Source organism: Larimichthys crocea, chromosome VI (genome assembly GCF_000972845.2).
Source record: "Larimichthys crocea isolate SSNF chromosome VI, L_crocea_2.0, whole genome shotgun sequence".
NCBI lineage: Eukaryota > Metazoa > Chordata > Actinopteri > Sciaenidae > Larimichthys > Larimichthys crocea.
The window spans coordinates 9,413,164-9,429,091 of NC_040016.1; the positions used below are offsets into that span (position 1 = coordinate 9,413,164).

The following is a 15,928-nucleotide window of genomic DNA, read 5'->3' on the forward strand; positions in this document are numbered from 1 at the left end:
TGTCATTTCACTTTAACTGTGCAAAATAAATAAATAAATAATAGTTTCATCAACTTGACGTCAGCAGGACTTTGCTGTTCATATTTTTGTTTTAATATTGCTGTTATTGTCATTACAACTGGTTGTTGATGTTATACATATGTTTGTTCTGTTATCAGTTTGTCATTACTTTATGTAGTTATATTATTCTCTGTCTGTTCTTTATAACTGTGAAATTTCAACTATAGGTGGGGAGGCGTTAAATACTACTTATAATAAATAATCTTTGTCATTTCACTTTAACTGTGCAAAATAAATAAATAAATAATAGTTTCATCAACTTGACGTCAAACACACACACACACACACACACACACACACACATGACACATTAAAATGAACATACAGGAAATCAGCGCCTTTTGTCCTGGGTCTTGGGTTGAACCATGTTAAACAAAAGGCGGGGCTGCTTTTGCCGTAAATACACCTGCTATAGTCACTAACTAAGATCTATATCGATTAATATTATTTATATATAATGACAGTTATATATATGTAACATATCCACGGTGTCATTAATGTATACAAAGCCGTCGTTTTTAAAATAATGACACTGACGCTCCTCCTCCTCCCCCCTCCTCTGCGGGTGAGTTGGTCTATCCGGGAAGCATGTCCCTCTGTTTGGGGAAACACCGTAAACAAACCGAGTCTGCTCAGCCTGAAGCCGCGTTTCCTCTTTGGCTAAAAACAAAAACACAGCGAACACCGTCTGTTTAATTTAAGGCACGCTGATCTGTGTGTGGTCGTGTGAGTCTGCCGGAGCAGCACAGTCTTCACACTGTGTGTGTGTGTGTGTGACCCGGAGAAAGAAAGAGGACGTCCAGGCTTTGACTTTTTTTTGTTTTTTTATTTATATTTCTTCTTCTTATTTTGCAGATTGCATTGAGTAATCATGTCTGATTTAATCCTGGTGCTCCTGTTAGTCGTGCTCCTGGTGTGTTTGCTTCTCACTATCATTGGCTTCCTGCTGTACTCTGGACTCCTGTCTGACGTGATTATAAAGACTGGGCCACCTCCTATCAAAAATGTGACCATTGCTTATAAATTCAAAGAGGGATCATACAAGGAGTGCGGTGCAGCCTACACAGAGAGCTGCAGCATTGGGCCCAAACTCAGCTCCATCGGTGTCTTCTACGATGACCCCAAGCAGGTGAGTGAATCAACTACACAGCTACACTGAGTCTGACCTCATGATAACACCACAAACAAAACCCCAATGTACTTAGAAGATGTCACAGTGAGATGTAGATCTGGAGCAGAGAGACTTTAGAAGGTCACACAGAGAGGATGATGTAATGCACTGAAAAGTTAGATGCACACCGGTGAGTTGTGAGCATGCATGTCCTGTCAAGAAAAGGGCTTGGAGATTTAAAAATGTGATGTAAACAATGGGCCAGCATGACATCTTTACATCGCTTTATTTTGGTCAAATCAAATCAGATTTTATTTGTATAGCCCAAAGTCACAAAGTACATTTTCCTCGGAGGGCTTTACAATCTGTACAGGGAGTGACACCCTCTGTCCTTAGACCCTCGGTTCGAGTGAGGAAAAACTTGCCCACAAAAAAGGTGGAAGAAACCTCAGGAAGAGCCACAGAGGAGGGATCCCTCTCCCAGGACGGACAGACGTGCAATAGATGTCACGTGTACAGGACAAATATATCGTATCAAACTTATAAAAAACCATTAATCGATCGCTTTGCGAGTTTCTAATGTGATTATCTGTCTGCTTAGCAAACAGTCCTGTCAAAAAGGATATGGAAATGTGAAGTAAACAATGGGCATAACATTTCATAAACTTGTGAAAGTTCCCAGCATGACATCTTTAGCTTAATCTTTGTCCAAAACCAAAATATATTTGCTTCAAACTTCTAAAAAAACCCATTAATCGATCGCTTTGCAAGCTTCAGTGAGTTTCTAATGTGATTATCTGTCTGCTTAGCAAACAGTCCTGTCAGGAGGTCTTGGGGGGGGGAAGTAACATACAAGTACAGCTAACTAGATGATAATTCAGTGTAACTCAGCATGCATGGCTCAAGGGGTTAAATGTTCAAAGCAGCCCTTTGAAGGAACCGAGCCTGAATGATGAAACTAGTCAGCTGTTCAATGCCACGTTGCACTGTTGATATTCTTTCCCCTCTCATTCAGCGGTTACAGGATGTTTCAACATTTCTCTGCTTATGACATGGTAACCCGACTCTTTAAGGCCAACACAGCCTTTTCACATCAGATGTCTGAGAAAAAAAAAAGTGTGCACTTCTTTAGTCTGTCGTCTAAACGCTTATTAAATAATTGCAGCCACAATCCAGATGTGACAAGCAATGAATCTCCAAGATTTTCTATGAAATGGGTCATTCCTCGCCCGGAGATTCGTGGTTGCCTTTCTAGTTTCATTTTGCACTCGCCCCGTGTTCATCATGTGTTGTGTTTTTAGTCAACAGGAGATGTCTGCACAACAGCTGCTTGTGAGACGGGAATGTTTACCGAGTTCCCAGCTGATACGGGAAGTGTACACACACATATGGTGTGCGTACTCTTCGGTGTGTTCAAATTCTCAAAGGCAGAACATGGCCTATTTCTGGCTTATTCCAATGACTTAACAACAAAATTAACTGTGAAACGTGTTGTTTGCTCTTTGATTACGTTATATTGTGTCAGCTCTTGCTGACATTTGTGTGCTGGGTTTGTTATGGTTGGGTGAGTTAAGCCATTTGACAAACATTATGGCAAAATAGAGGAGTGCTCAGGAACCCAGTCTGACTAGTTGACCAGCTGATAGACCATGTCTAAGTCTATTATTACTATTATTATAGTTTCTGACACTTGGCATCTTACTATGAGATTCAGTTTCAGTCATGTTACCGAGCCAAATCATTATTAGGCTATCCTTTGTGAAATAAAGATTGTGTCACGCTGGCAGTACTTTGTGTCTGTCTTTCTGCTTACTCCTGCCAGTCTCTCCATGGCACGCTGTCTTTTTTTTAAGTAGAGGCTTTTAGTGGAAACCCCTGACTGTGACTCACACCAGTGGAAAGTTGTGGCAAGAGGAGCTCATTGAGGAGCTTTTAAAACTTTTCTGCTGGTGTCAGAAATTTGTGGACATTCTGGATCATAAAAAACCCATTATAGGATGTTTAAGTCTCCGCGGCGGCTGAGGCATTTCTGGATGGATGGAACTGATGACTCTCCTGGATGTGTGTCTGTTTTGACATGACCTGAATATGTATGGACCTCTGATTTCCTTTATAATTATAAAACACATAATATAATGATTAACTTAGCTAATTGAAAGTTCAGGAGACTAAAAGACAAAATGTTCAATCAGCCTTTAACTTTTAAAACAGTTGACACTTGATTAGTTAAAGACTCATGACTTGACTTGACTTGAGACTTGATGACTCACATGACTTTGTCTCTTATCCTGATAATGATCGATGGTTTCATAAGAATGTCGTGGTTGACGGGGCGGTCGGTAGCGTTGTGGGTTAAGCGGCCGCCCCATGTGTGGAGGCTATAGTCCTCGCTGCAGCGGGCCTCGGTTCGAATCCCACATCGGACGGCTAATTTACTGCATGTCACTGCCCCTCTCTCTGCTTCCTGTCTTATCTTCAGCTGTATTATCAATAAAGGCATAAAAGGCCAAAAAAATAATCTTTAAAAGGGAAGGGAACAAAGGAACAAAAATACATTTTGGTTAGTGTTTGGAAAAGATCATCATATAATACAAAGATCTTTCTCTTTACAAAGACCAGGTACTGCAGGTAAGACTGCAGGAGTAATCTGACTCAACCTCAACTAAAGACCCAATAACCCAATAACCTGTGTGACTTGACTTGTGTTTTGTATACTTGCCCAAGAAAAAAACAACTTGGGACTTGATTGAGACTTGAGTCAAGCTTTAAATTCTTGACTGGTTCCTTATCCCTAAAGCTGCAAAGGGCTGTTTGCAGTTTTCACTGTTTGTTTAGTGACACGAGAAGTTGTTGCCCTTCTTAGTTTAGGCCAAGGGTCTGTTTACTAATCACCAACCACGCAAGTAAACTTAAAAAATGGGAGAAATGCCAAATGGCTGAACTTTGGCTTCGGTAGAATTTCTAGTTAATAGTAATGATTGAGCTTTTTTTTTTTTTCACCTTTGAAATATCTCTAGTGGATTTTGCAACTTGCCGTGTTTAGACTTGACCTTCGTACCCAAGGTGATTTCTTCACTTTGTCCAAGTAGCAACTAGCTCCTTTCACCGTGCTGCCATGCCCTGCAGGCTTCAGAAGTGTTCAGTAATAATGTAATAATGCTCCAAACGGTTACATTCAAATTGTTCTTGTCTGGATTTCTTTAAGGAAGAATCAATATTTGAAAGTGTAGATGTATTTATGGGCATCCAGTGTCATTCTACCAGAGCTGAACTTTATAATTGTAAACAATTGTCTAATTAACGGCATCTTGCTTATGTGGCGTCTCTGTGCTGTCATACCAGGTCTTGGAGGTGCAGTCACAGCCATAATCACCTTCATTAAGTGCTTACCGTGTAATTCACTGTTGATTTATTATTTTAAAGTGTCAGAGGAGGATTCATAAACCACACAAAGACGCACAGGTGCATATGATTTGGCTGCATTTGAATATTTATTCAGAAAAAAAATATTAATTTGTGAACACACTGTACTGTTGAACATTGTCTGCTTCCTGCACACTGCAGTCACTAGATGGCAGTGTTAGCATTGAGATTTAGCCGTGTGGGAAGGTGGGCGCATCCATTTAAAACACACATCTTGATCTTTATGCTTAATTTATTACCACTGCCTTGGCATAAGTAGTGTGACTCAGCCTATAATTCAGTCAGTCAAAAAATGAATTTCATCATATTAAAATGAAATTTCAAACTACACAAGTGGCTGTGTAGTAATTCACTGTCACCGTGACAGGACTGGTTTTTCATTCCTGGTTTTGGATCCAGACCAGAGCTGGTTTCCTCAACAAATTGCTGTCATTTGCATTCACAATGCGTCCGAGGTAATATAGTCCCTCTTTAATGATTATGATGAAAGCCAGCACGGCTCTGTGTCCTGCCTTCAAAATTAACTACTCCAACGGATCAAATTAAATCACAGACTGTGGGAAGGGAAGGCGTGTGCTATAATGTCTAAAGCTGCTGTGTATTTTTCAAATCGGCCAGCTCCTTGGACAGCTGTGTCCTGTTTGATTTCACCGGGTCTGCGCTGGTAAAGGTGGGTGGTTGACATCCTCACCTCAAATCAGCTGAGCTCACTTGAGTACACCAATTAGCACCGACTCCAGTTGCTCTTCTCGACGCCTTGTGCTTCTGTATGTCCATTCATGCGTGCGCGTGTTTGCATCTGTGCTCATAATTGCCGTCACTTATTATCACAAAGGGCCCTGAGGGATTGAACTGTTTAGCAGTTTTTGCTCACAGGGGGGTCAATTCAACTGGACTGTGACACGAAACATTGGAGGTTACACTTGAAGCTCACCAAAACAGTTCAAGGCGGCGTTGCCTTGGGCTTTGGTGTAATGGGGCTTTGACACAAGTATTGAACAAATCTCAGACTGGGTAAAGTACAAACTAAAGCATTGAATTCCTGGGTTGTAGCCCTTTGTTCCACAGGCCGGCTGCCTGTCTGCTCCACAGCAAAATCCCCAAAGCAAAAGTCATCAATAAGACTGGGCAGCAATGAAGGCCAGTGTGTGTGTGTCATGAAATAAACTAGCAGAGATGAAGAAACTCAAAGATAAATGCAATTCTGTTGTCTAAATATGATTGGTAATTCGCCTTTATTTAACCGATGGCTGTCTGTTGTGGATATGATATCCATACTTTGTAGAACTACACAGCAAACGCAGCAGCCTCTGCCTCTCATAGCGTGTTGTGTTTGTACCGAGGCTAAACTAGAGCTGCTGTTTTGGTTCATCCTCTAATCTGCTGAATTCCCACTTTGTTTTTCAGCTTCTGAAGCAAACTCACTCATGGCTTCCCCCTTGACAAGCAGGAGAAAATGAAATGTCATGTGTAGACGCGTATGGGAGTGGCAGTGAGAGATGAGGCGAGGTGTGGGATTGCCTTGGAAGAGGGGTCTAAATTGGTATAGGAGTCTGACTCACCTTGAGAGTCTCGCAGTGCTCCAATTCATCAATCGGAATTTCAGATCAGAGCGCCCGAGCATCGCCGCACTCCCAGTCAAATTTATTAGCATTTTACTGCTGCTTGTCTGTCGGTCGACAGCATAAAGGGGGGGGCTTCTGGCAGGGAGTTGCTGCTTTTTTAAGGTGCATATAAAATGAGAAATAAACACGCAGATACTCTGAAGTCTGGTCAAGTCAATATTATGCAAGATTGTGGACATGCCATCTCTCCATATAGTAAAACAACCCATTAATCTGTAGAGATGAACATATGCGATCTAGAATGTTTAAAAAAAAAAACAAAAAAAAAAACACTCAATAAATTGTTGAGTGTTTTTTTTTTAGGATGGCGTTTGAATCCATTTTCACAAACTGTGAATAGAGACCGAACTGACATGTTACGATTAGTCAGTGAAACAAGACGGTGAAGGATGCCTTTAAATCTTCCGCGCCATCAATCCAGCGACATGCATTGGCTCCTTCACCCTGTGTTATGATGCGCAGGATATTGGATTACACAGCCGAATATTTATCAGAGCGGCTTCGACAAAAAGCACGGCGGAGGTGGAGCAGTTGGAGAGAGAGTTGAACACTTTGCAAAGAAGGAAGTGAGCCTATGCAAGAGAGAGAGAGAGAGAGAGAGAGGAGGGAGGAATTGATTCACATCTCCTAATAGAGAAGATTATCTCCCTGCTCTGTGACATCTGGCTGGAGGAGTGCTACACTGTGTCCAGCTGGCCAAGGAGTGGCGAACCAGCTCAACAACTGTGGCGAAGGAAAACTGTGTCCTGCCTCCAGCAGGCTGCTTATCATCGCCAGTAATTATACATGCCAGAACTCCCAGGATGCCATGTGTAATTACCAGCAAAGTCTGAGCACAGCCTAAAGGCACCGAACTGCACGAGAGAGAGAGAGAGAGAGACAGAAGAAAAGATTTCCACTGGCTCCTGACTCTAGGGGCCACTGGGGCCCACGCCTCGTCATTGCAGCGGAGATATAATTTGATTTGGGTGCTCGGGCCCCCCCACCCCTCCGTTCCAAAGGAGGACATATCGATGTTTGTAGTTTGAAAAAGTCTTAATTTAAGGGGTTTATTAGTTTATCTGTCAGTGTGATGGTTGTTTTTTTTCTTTTGTGGCCACATTTTAAAATGACCCTCACTAAAACTGCATTGGTTTGTGTAAGCATACTTGCTTCACCGCAACTCCTGCTCCATTAATTCAGCTGCAAAGTGCCTATCACAGCATACCTGTGGTCCCAGTGCTGTGCAGCCCTATTAGTTTCAATTTCCTTCCCGGTGACTCTGCCTCGTCTGCCTGTAGGGGGGCGAATGGCTTCCAATCAGCCGAGACAGGTTATCGCTCTGACACGCCGAGGCAAAAGACAGCTCTTGTTGAGAGACTGCGTATCGTGTAGTCTTCTGTTCTTCTGTGCTCCCCATGTGTCAGGTCCTCTGCCTGTTCATGGAAGTGCCCTAAACACCATCTGTCTTGGCATTTCAGATATAGAAAGAAAATGTTACTGTGAACCAGTGAACAGAAAGAGAGAGAGATCTTTTCCAGCATAGGCAGCGATGTGCACAATACATTTATCCAATGCAATTGGATTTTATCTCCCTCCACAATTTTCACAATCACTGTTTTTTTTGTATTTTCGAGAAATGCTGCATTTGCTGCTTGACATGCTTCACTGCAGACTTTGATGTGAAGATGGCGTAGAGGTCCTGAGAGGCTTCAGATTTGTATATTTATTGACTGCAGTGCAGTGAAGGACACTTGAACAATCAAAGCCTCTTAACTCTATTCTGGCATAATGATAAACCCAGTGTGTCATTTTGGCGTTTGCTTGCATGCTTTACGTTTTTCAGAATGTTCTTCTCAGTTGTTCAATTGCATACTACAAGGCAACCTGTAAGAAATAAACAGAAAGAGAAGATGTACGTATTTATTTATTGGAAGTTCTTCTTTTCTTCCTCACAACAGCAGTGCTGTGCTGTCTTTACATGGTTTATGTGGTTCATTTAACGGGAGAGCCTATGTTATACTCTTTCAATGTTAATTGCTCCCACTCTGCTAATTTAGCTTTGCATTTTGTTGATCGGGCGCTTGGCAGTTGTGTTTTAATGAGCGCGGTAATGGTCCTCGGTTACGACAGCGTATGGTATGTTCATTATGATCTCTCTGTTTGTCTTTTACAGTAAAGCACAGTGATGGCTGTGTGCCTTGTTGGTCCCTGTCCTCCCTAACCTGCTCACACTTCAGAAATGACCAATTGTAAACGGGGCCAGCGCCCCAAGCAATGCATCCCGAGTAGTGATAGCCAGGAGGGAAGAGATGCAGGGCCAAGAGGAGGAAAGATGAAGAGAGTAAATCCTCATTACGTGTCTGCTAATAAAGAATTACCTCTGTCGGCCGTGCCTTTTTATTGTTGGAGAGCCCTCATCCATCAAAAAAAAGGCCCTTGTAGCCTCAAGCAAAGAATTGCTTTTGAAATTACTTTCTCTCCCAACAGGTCCTTGGAGACATGGCTTAAGGGAATCAGGTAGAGATGGGAATGGCATCTTAGAGTCCTGTGGGCCATGAGCTCTACCAAAGTCTTTTTTTTTCTCGTCCTTTTAATGAGCTCGCTTAGCATAGGGAGATATAGATGTTTGCTGTACATGGAATCAGCAGAGACACATTCAGATGAAAACAAACATTTCTGTAAATCTTGCAGATTGCTTCGATGTACTTTCAAAGGAGTTTGCAAGCCAATGGTAACTGAATTGGTTTTCTGCACCTTGGCACATAATATGACTGTGTTCAGCTTCCGAGGTAAAAGCTTCATAGTCTTCCCATTATCTAACTCTCTGCTTCTCAACCCCCGGCCAATCAAAAGCCGCAGTCGGCTTTCTTCAGCTACCTGTGAGAAATGGAAACGCACGCTGTCTTTCAAAACACAGCTTTAGCAGCAGCTGACTTCCAGCGTGGACAGCGTCTTGAGAATTTTCTACCTTTTTTGCGGTGTGTTGTGGAAATTTTCTCTTCTGCTGCTGGTGAAGAATGAAATAGAGACTTCTGCCGGCCGACAAGGTTTTATTTTCTTTGCAAAGAAAAGGTCGATCAACACGCGAGCGGTCAAAGTGAAGAAGGACCCCGAGAATGGGGAGACCTGAACATTTATACTCTCCAGAACCATGTGAATGCCCTTCCAGAAACATGTGTTAGATGTTTTACAGTCCTTTGTCTCCTGTGGGTGTTGGCGCCCGTCAGGCCATATGCTTTTCACCTGAGGTGTCCTGCAGGATCTTGCATTGATGTGTAGATCTGAGTCTGGGCAACGCAATTTACACAAGACAAAAGGCTTGATACCTCATGTTTAAGGAGGGTGGGGTTTGCATCTGTAGTGGTTGAAACAAAGGCTTAAATTTACTATTACAGGTGTTAGAATTTCAGACAGAAACAAAACAACTTTGCCGGGGAAGACAAGACAAGTCAAGTGCATGGAGTGGTGTTCCTCTCTTTCCTAATTGCCTGTAGTCTCTGGGGTGTGTTATCTGTAGGGAAGCAGAGATGAGATACAGTCAGGGCTGCTGTTTGTTCTTGCCACTGTGTGGGATGTGAATGATAGCTGGAGCCCTGAATGATATCATTAGTGAACTACTGGTTTGGCTAACACACTCTAGTCTATCAGTGCGGAGAGCATGAGGGAGAGCGAGATGGTAAGATACTGAAGCAAGACTGTGGGAGGACAGTTGTTATCCCCTCTGTGTTTGGTTATTGTTGCGTCTTATCATAGACCACCAGTGCTGACAAGGAGTAGCTCTGTACCGCAGGCTTGTCGACAGCCCATATATTTGATGCGTTCATGTAGGAAAGAAGGGCGATGCACAACAAGCCCTGCACATAAATCCATTTAGATGAGAATGTAGAAAATACAATTCAGTTATTTAAAAAATAAAAAAACACTTCTATTAGTATGGCATATAGTGATAAATCAGTGTTAATATAATGATGACAAAATAAATGTGAGTTTGTTTTACCTGAATTAAGAGTTTTGTTTAAAATCCGTGTAAAGGCAATTTTGAGATTTCTTTCAAAATACATAAAATATGTTCGGAAATAGTTGCTGAAACATGTGAAAAGACTTTGAACAATATATTACTGAAATGGAGTTAGAGGTTAAAACAGTTTTTTACCAGTTTTCAGTCTCAGGATTTTGTGGGCGGTCCTTAAAGGGTGGCTCGATGACACGTTGAGGCCACCAGAGAGATAGAGATTAATTCATCTCGCCCAGAGTGTTTCAAAGTTAGTCATGTCATTTTCTGAACTCATCTGACACGTTTCAGTCGCTTCAAAATTACTGCTTGTCTGCTCCCATGAGCAGACAAAGCCCCACAGTCCTGGAGCTGAGAATACTGCTCATTTTTACCCGAATTTGACAACTAATTTAAATGTGTCGATATTTATATATATATATATCAGTCAAATTTGGCTGGGTGGTTAATAACACTTTCTTCTTTGGTCTGACAAACTCAATTCTTACTTTACACAGACTTTAACATAAGCACACCATTGGGTTCAATGAAGTTGTGATTTTCCAAACGGCCACCCTTGAGTTGTGAAGTAATGCCAACGTGGAAATGCAAAAAAAACTGGCTGCAGAATGAGTCAATCTCCATACGCTCCAAAATAAACATGTTTACAGCCTAGTACAAAAAAAGGTTTTGGTGTAACTAAATTCTCCGTTCATGACATCTGAGGGGTGATTTTATTTTATTTTCTTATCTATATAAGTCACTCATTTAAGTATTTGAGCGACCAGGCTTCATTCTAGTAGAAAGTAAACCCAGAAAAACTTTTTATATATACATATACATAACTCCACTATCATGTTTTTTTCATTGTCATTTCTTTAAGATATGTTACTTGGCTGAGATGTCTTCATTGTCACACCGCTGTAATAATTTACTCTGACAGTTCTTATCCACCCATTGTGACAGTCTGTGTTTGCAGTGACTCATTGCTTCATTGTAAATAGATCTAAATATCTCATGCCGCCTTGAATGAATAATTCCTTGTCAAAAGCAGGTTATCTGTGTTCTCTGACTCACTGTTGAACGCGGTGGCAAGGGTCTCTGTCAGGTGACAGTAAAGATTATCTGCTTATGCTGAACAGGAGCTGTCAGTCATTATTATTACCCACATTATACAGACATTAAGAGGCCATGAGAGTTAGAGGTGATCAAATAGATTTATCTCAGCCAGGGAGTCGCACCAGCAGCCAACTGCTACTTACGCCACAAAAGACTCTTGTATGAACAAAGTAGGACAGTGGGAACGGCACGGCATAGTAGCAGCACAATGCAGTCATAAATATCTCCGAATGTGAGAAATGAGATGGAAAAGAAGAGAAGGTTGTGGCGTTTAGATGTGATAATTATGCGAGGATGCCAGGGACATGAAGATGAGTGTTGCTGGCTCCCATCTGTGCCCCCTCAGTGCCAGCCCTTCACAGACCGCCACTGTCACAGAGCACACACCAGCAGCAAGGACCATGCCAGGGCTTTTGTATGTTTTATCCCATTTATTCCAAATTATTTTTTTTTTACTTTTAAGATTGTTAGTCGTGCCTTACAGGCAGACGGTGCAGAATAAAAAATCAACATGCAGAGACAAAACGCGCCTGAACTGAGAAATCTGTCACACTGAAGCTTACGTTACATATTGACATGTCTAAATGAATTATTAGAGTTCATTTTACCCAACATGTACTTGGACATCTAACATCTAGAAAACGGTGGGCAGAAACATAAAGTGTACTGATGTGATTTTTTTTTTTTTTTAGTTAATTGACCAAAACAAGCAAAAAAAAAAAAACTTTAACAGCAGCTCCCACTCCCCATCTGAAGCTGTGCAGCTCGACAGACTGCAAAGTGTCTGCAAACAGATGTGAGTGGGAGATCTCTGTCAGATCCTCTTCTGACTGACAATTCACTCAGTGATCGGGATGCTGTCTCTCTCTCATCTGCATGCAGACATGTGGGCACATTAAGAAACACGGTGGCAGGGACGCTTTGTAGTGAAGGAGACCCAACCTCCACATCGGCTGGCTTATATCTGCTCCTCTGGAGTGTCATCGAGCATGACAGTCACTGATCCTAAACCTGCAAATTTTTACCTAATTCATTATTTTATTTAGTTAAGTATTTTGGCCAAATACTCCAGTATTAATATTGTAAAAATGTGTCCTTATTTCCAAAATATTTCAAGGTAAAAGAGCAATTATGTGTGGTGGGGATCACTTCTTCATCGATATCCACAAATTGTTTTCAAGTCAAATGCAAAATAGAGTTATTATTTGCGATATATTTTTTTAGAATCTCTGCACAGAGCATCGTCTATGCATGCTTTTCAGTGCAGATACAATATAAACTGCCACATATGTGACCTGGCTGTGGGGGAGCTGGCAGCGATCTGTCCACTGACACTTGGCAGACTATGTGAAGGTTCAACGTCTCCACAAGTCTAAATCAAACGACTTCTATTTTTGCTTCCACACGTGCAGTTTTTGCAGCAACCACACCAGTCACTTTAATAAGTATGTTTCCAACAGGAGCACATTGTTCCTCCAACAGAGGACCATGTACAAATAAGTACAAGGACTGATGTGAGGTGACTCACTTAAAGGGTGGATTCAGGTGGATTTTTCTTTAAATGTTTAATTATATGTGTGTTCTTTCCCTCTATCTCTTCCCACTCAGAGGCCATCGGAGAAATGTCGTTACGTGGTTGGCAGCGTCCTGTGCGAGGGTGAAGAGAAGCCAGACGAAGAACTGCAGAAGCTGTACGAGAAGTTTGGCTTTAAGGTGTTTTCTCTGCCTGAAGTGAGCCACGCTGTGACCACCAGCTTCCCTTGCACCACCCCTCTGTCTTACGTGCTGGCACCTTACAGGGTCTATCCCAGACTCGCTTCCTACATCGAGGTACAGACCATATAATAACATGTATAGCACAATGTGGACGTTTCTGTAATCGCTGGAGTCTGGCTAAGGCTCTTTTAGCCACATAGTATCAACGTTTATCTCTTCTCTTATTGGAAAAGAATTCCTAAAAAACACAGGTAAAGGTCTGAACAGTGTGCATGTCTCCAGTGTTTACAGGATGTCTCCAGTTTTCAGTTTTCTTTCTATAATAACGATTTTGTTTCGTGACCGTCTCCCACATGAAAAAAAGGAGTTTTCTTCTTTCCTTATGTTCTTTTATTGCAGTGGGTGGCAATCATCCTGTGATCATGTCCTATTTTCTGCCTTTTCCTTTTTCAAACCCCCCTCACCCCACCTCAACTCACGTGTTGTTTAATTCATCACATGAGCAGATGAGGTCCTTTTAAAGATTAAGAATAGATGAAGTAGTAGGAAATGAAGGTACGTCTGAGTCCTGCGGCCCATATGCTGTGCTCTATGTCCTCAGGACAGGCCTCAAAAAGCTATTGACATTTGCTGGTGACATTTACCCACATGGATTCATTTAGGGGGCATCCCACTGCATGAATAATGCTCCACATGTACTTGTGTGTGAGTGCATGCACATGTGTGCTCGCACGTTCGTCCATCTGCTTATTTAAGCTCGTGTCTCTCCACAGGAGGTAAAAAGAAACCGCTTCGCAGTTAGAAATGCACTATTACGCCTTCTCTTATTCATCTTCTGTGCTTGGAGCAAAACCTTTCTTTCTCCTATTCATGACAGTGGGAGACGAGGCATCCACACAGAACTGTTAGATGGCGGGAGGCGTCATTGATTTTGCTCTCTAATTACATGAACCTTTTTTTTTTTTTGTATTTTATCAGTAAACTGCAGTGTTTGAATTGGCTTCACGAACCCAATGTGTCACCAGCATGGCGATGGTGCCATCATGCCATAGGAGTCGTGCTTTACTGTGTTGAGTCCTCCATCTGTTGTGTTGTGACGTGCACTGGGAAGTAAAGGGGGCAAAGACCCCGCTGATGGCATCATTCATTGGCTGTATTTAGCTCTGCCAGCATATCAACACTAAAGATAGCTTGTGTGTCGTAGGCAGACCGTTTCTGAAAGGTCTCGGTTGACTTTCATCCTGGCCCCTTTCTTTTATCAGGTAGATTAAATTCTTGGCACTGACGGCAAAGTTCGGAATTTGAAATGTGCTAATTTGTTTAAGAACACAATAGCTACGCAATACACAATGCAGGAGGAGCTCGAAAATGAATATCGCTGTCTTTTTGTCTCCCAATTCAAATTGACTAATTCTCCTTGTAATTGTGGACCTCCATGTGTCTCCTCTGATACACCAGCTGCTATTTTTCACCTGCCTCGGGGGCATTACGACCAGATATCACACCCCTGCAGCCCGAGCAGCTCGACCTACCAGTAGGGGCTGCTAGTGCACCAGCAAGGAGATGATCCCCCACCGACTTCCCACCCAGAAAACATTTGTCAGCTCAGCGCCGCAGCTGGGAATTGAACTTTGGTTGCACTGGAACATTAAAAGTCACTTCTAATGTGTATTTTTTTATCAGGAAGGAATCTAATAAGATGACTCAACACTGATTGTATGTTTTTTTATGAAGTTTCAATATCTTTTTGTAACATTTTTAGGTTTCAGTCCTGGTCGACACATTCCTATCCTCAAAGAACGACTGTCTGGTCGGCTTATCGTCTACTAGCTTTCTCATAATTTTTTTTGCAGTTTTGTCCCTGTGGCGCCGTGCATACTATCACACGCGATGTCAGAAAGGCAGGACACACTCTAACATGTGCACTCACACAGACTAAACGGTCTGAAAGCATAGGAATAGTATCCAACCATGTTAAAATTTAGTAGTATTCCCTTTTAGGCTCTAGTACTGTTACGTAATTATGGCTCGTGTGTGTGTTCTTTGTGCAGCTCTGGTTGTCAAGCTAACTGGTGTCACTGTAGGGAGGAAGCATCAGTTCTTACTCCCTCACACCAACGTCTGCCATAAGGAGGAAAGCGCCTGTCGCAGCCCATCAGACCTCCAGTTCTTTGACAGGTTGTTAAGGAGCTGCTCTTGTACAGTAGACGGGCTAATAACACACTAACATCCAGTTTGAGCTGCGGAGTGGCAAGTGCCCTATGCACAGCAGCTACACGCCTAATGAATAATGGAGCTTGGTTAGAGGATGGTATGTGAATGTGCCTATGTACTGGATGTATGATTAATTGAGTAGGTTTGTAGTATGCGGGACTTTGAAAGGAGGGAAACACTTGGGTGACGTAGTTTTGTACTTGCAGTGCAACAAGCTGTCATATTATGATGTTACATACGGGTAACATAGTAAATATGTGTTTGCAAACATGTAGTTGCTAAGGAGACTGAAGTTTTTGTTCAATATTCTATATATTATAATATATAGAATATATAATATTTTATATTTAAACCTTGTCTTCACCAACTCCTGAGAGAAATATCTCTAATAACTCTTTAGCTGCTACATGCTCAACTATGTTGTTACTTTGCAGCTCATTTGGCACGGGGAATGTAGCATACAGCAGGTTTATTAGAGGCAAAAACATTGTTTTTTTTCATGCACATGCATTTTCTTTTTGAGTTTGGATTCTGCTTCCATAACACGTCTTCTTTCAGACTAGACAACGTCCAAAATACACATGTAGGCATTTATTTGACTATATATCTTTGTGTCTGTAGATTTCACATTAGAAGTTCACATTAGATGGGGCGGTCAGTAGCATAGTGGGTTAAGCGGCCGCCCCG

At 42.0% G+C, this 15,928-nt stretch overlaps 1 protein-coding gene across 2 annotated transcripts in view; it reads left to right on the forward strand.

Annotated features, from left to right (window-relative positions):
• The first annotated feature begins 633 nt into the window (after positions 1–633).
• Positions 634–15,928, forward strand: part of tex264a (testis expressed 264, ER-phagy receptor a) — a 71,095-nt gene continuing 55,800 nt past the window's right edge. Inside the window, exons 1-3 of one of the 2 annotated variants that reach the window (XM_010745287.3) lie at positions 635–762; positions 916–1,189; positions 12,920–13,141. In XM_010745287.3, the coding sequence (XP_010743589.1) occupies positions 932–1,189; positions 12,920–13,141 (480 nt within the window). In that variant the 5' untranslated portion in view covers positions 635–762; positions 916–931. Of the gene's footprint in view, positions 1,190–12,919; positions 13,142–15,928 lie in introns of both variants that reach the window. The other variant, XM_010745286.3, reaches the window with a different exon arrangement.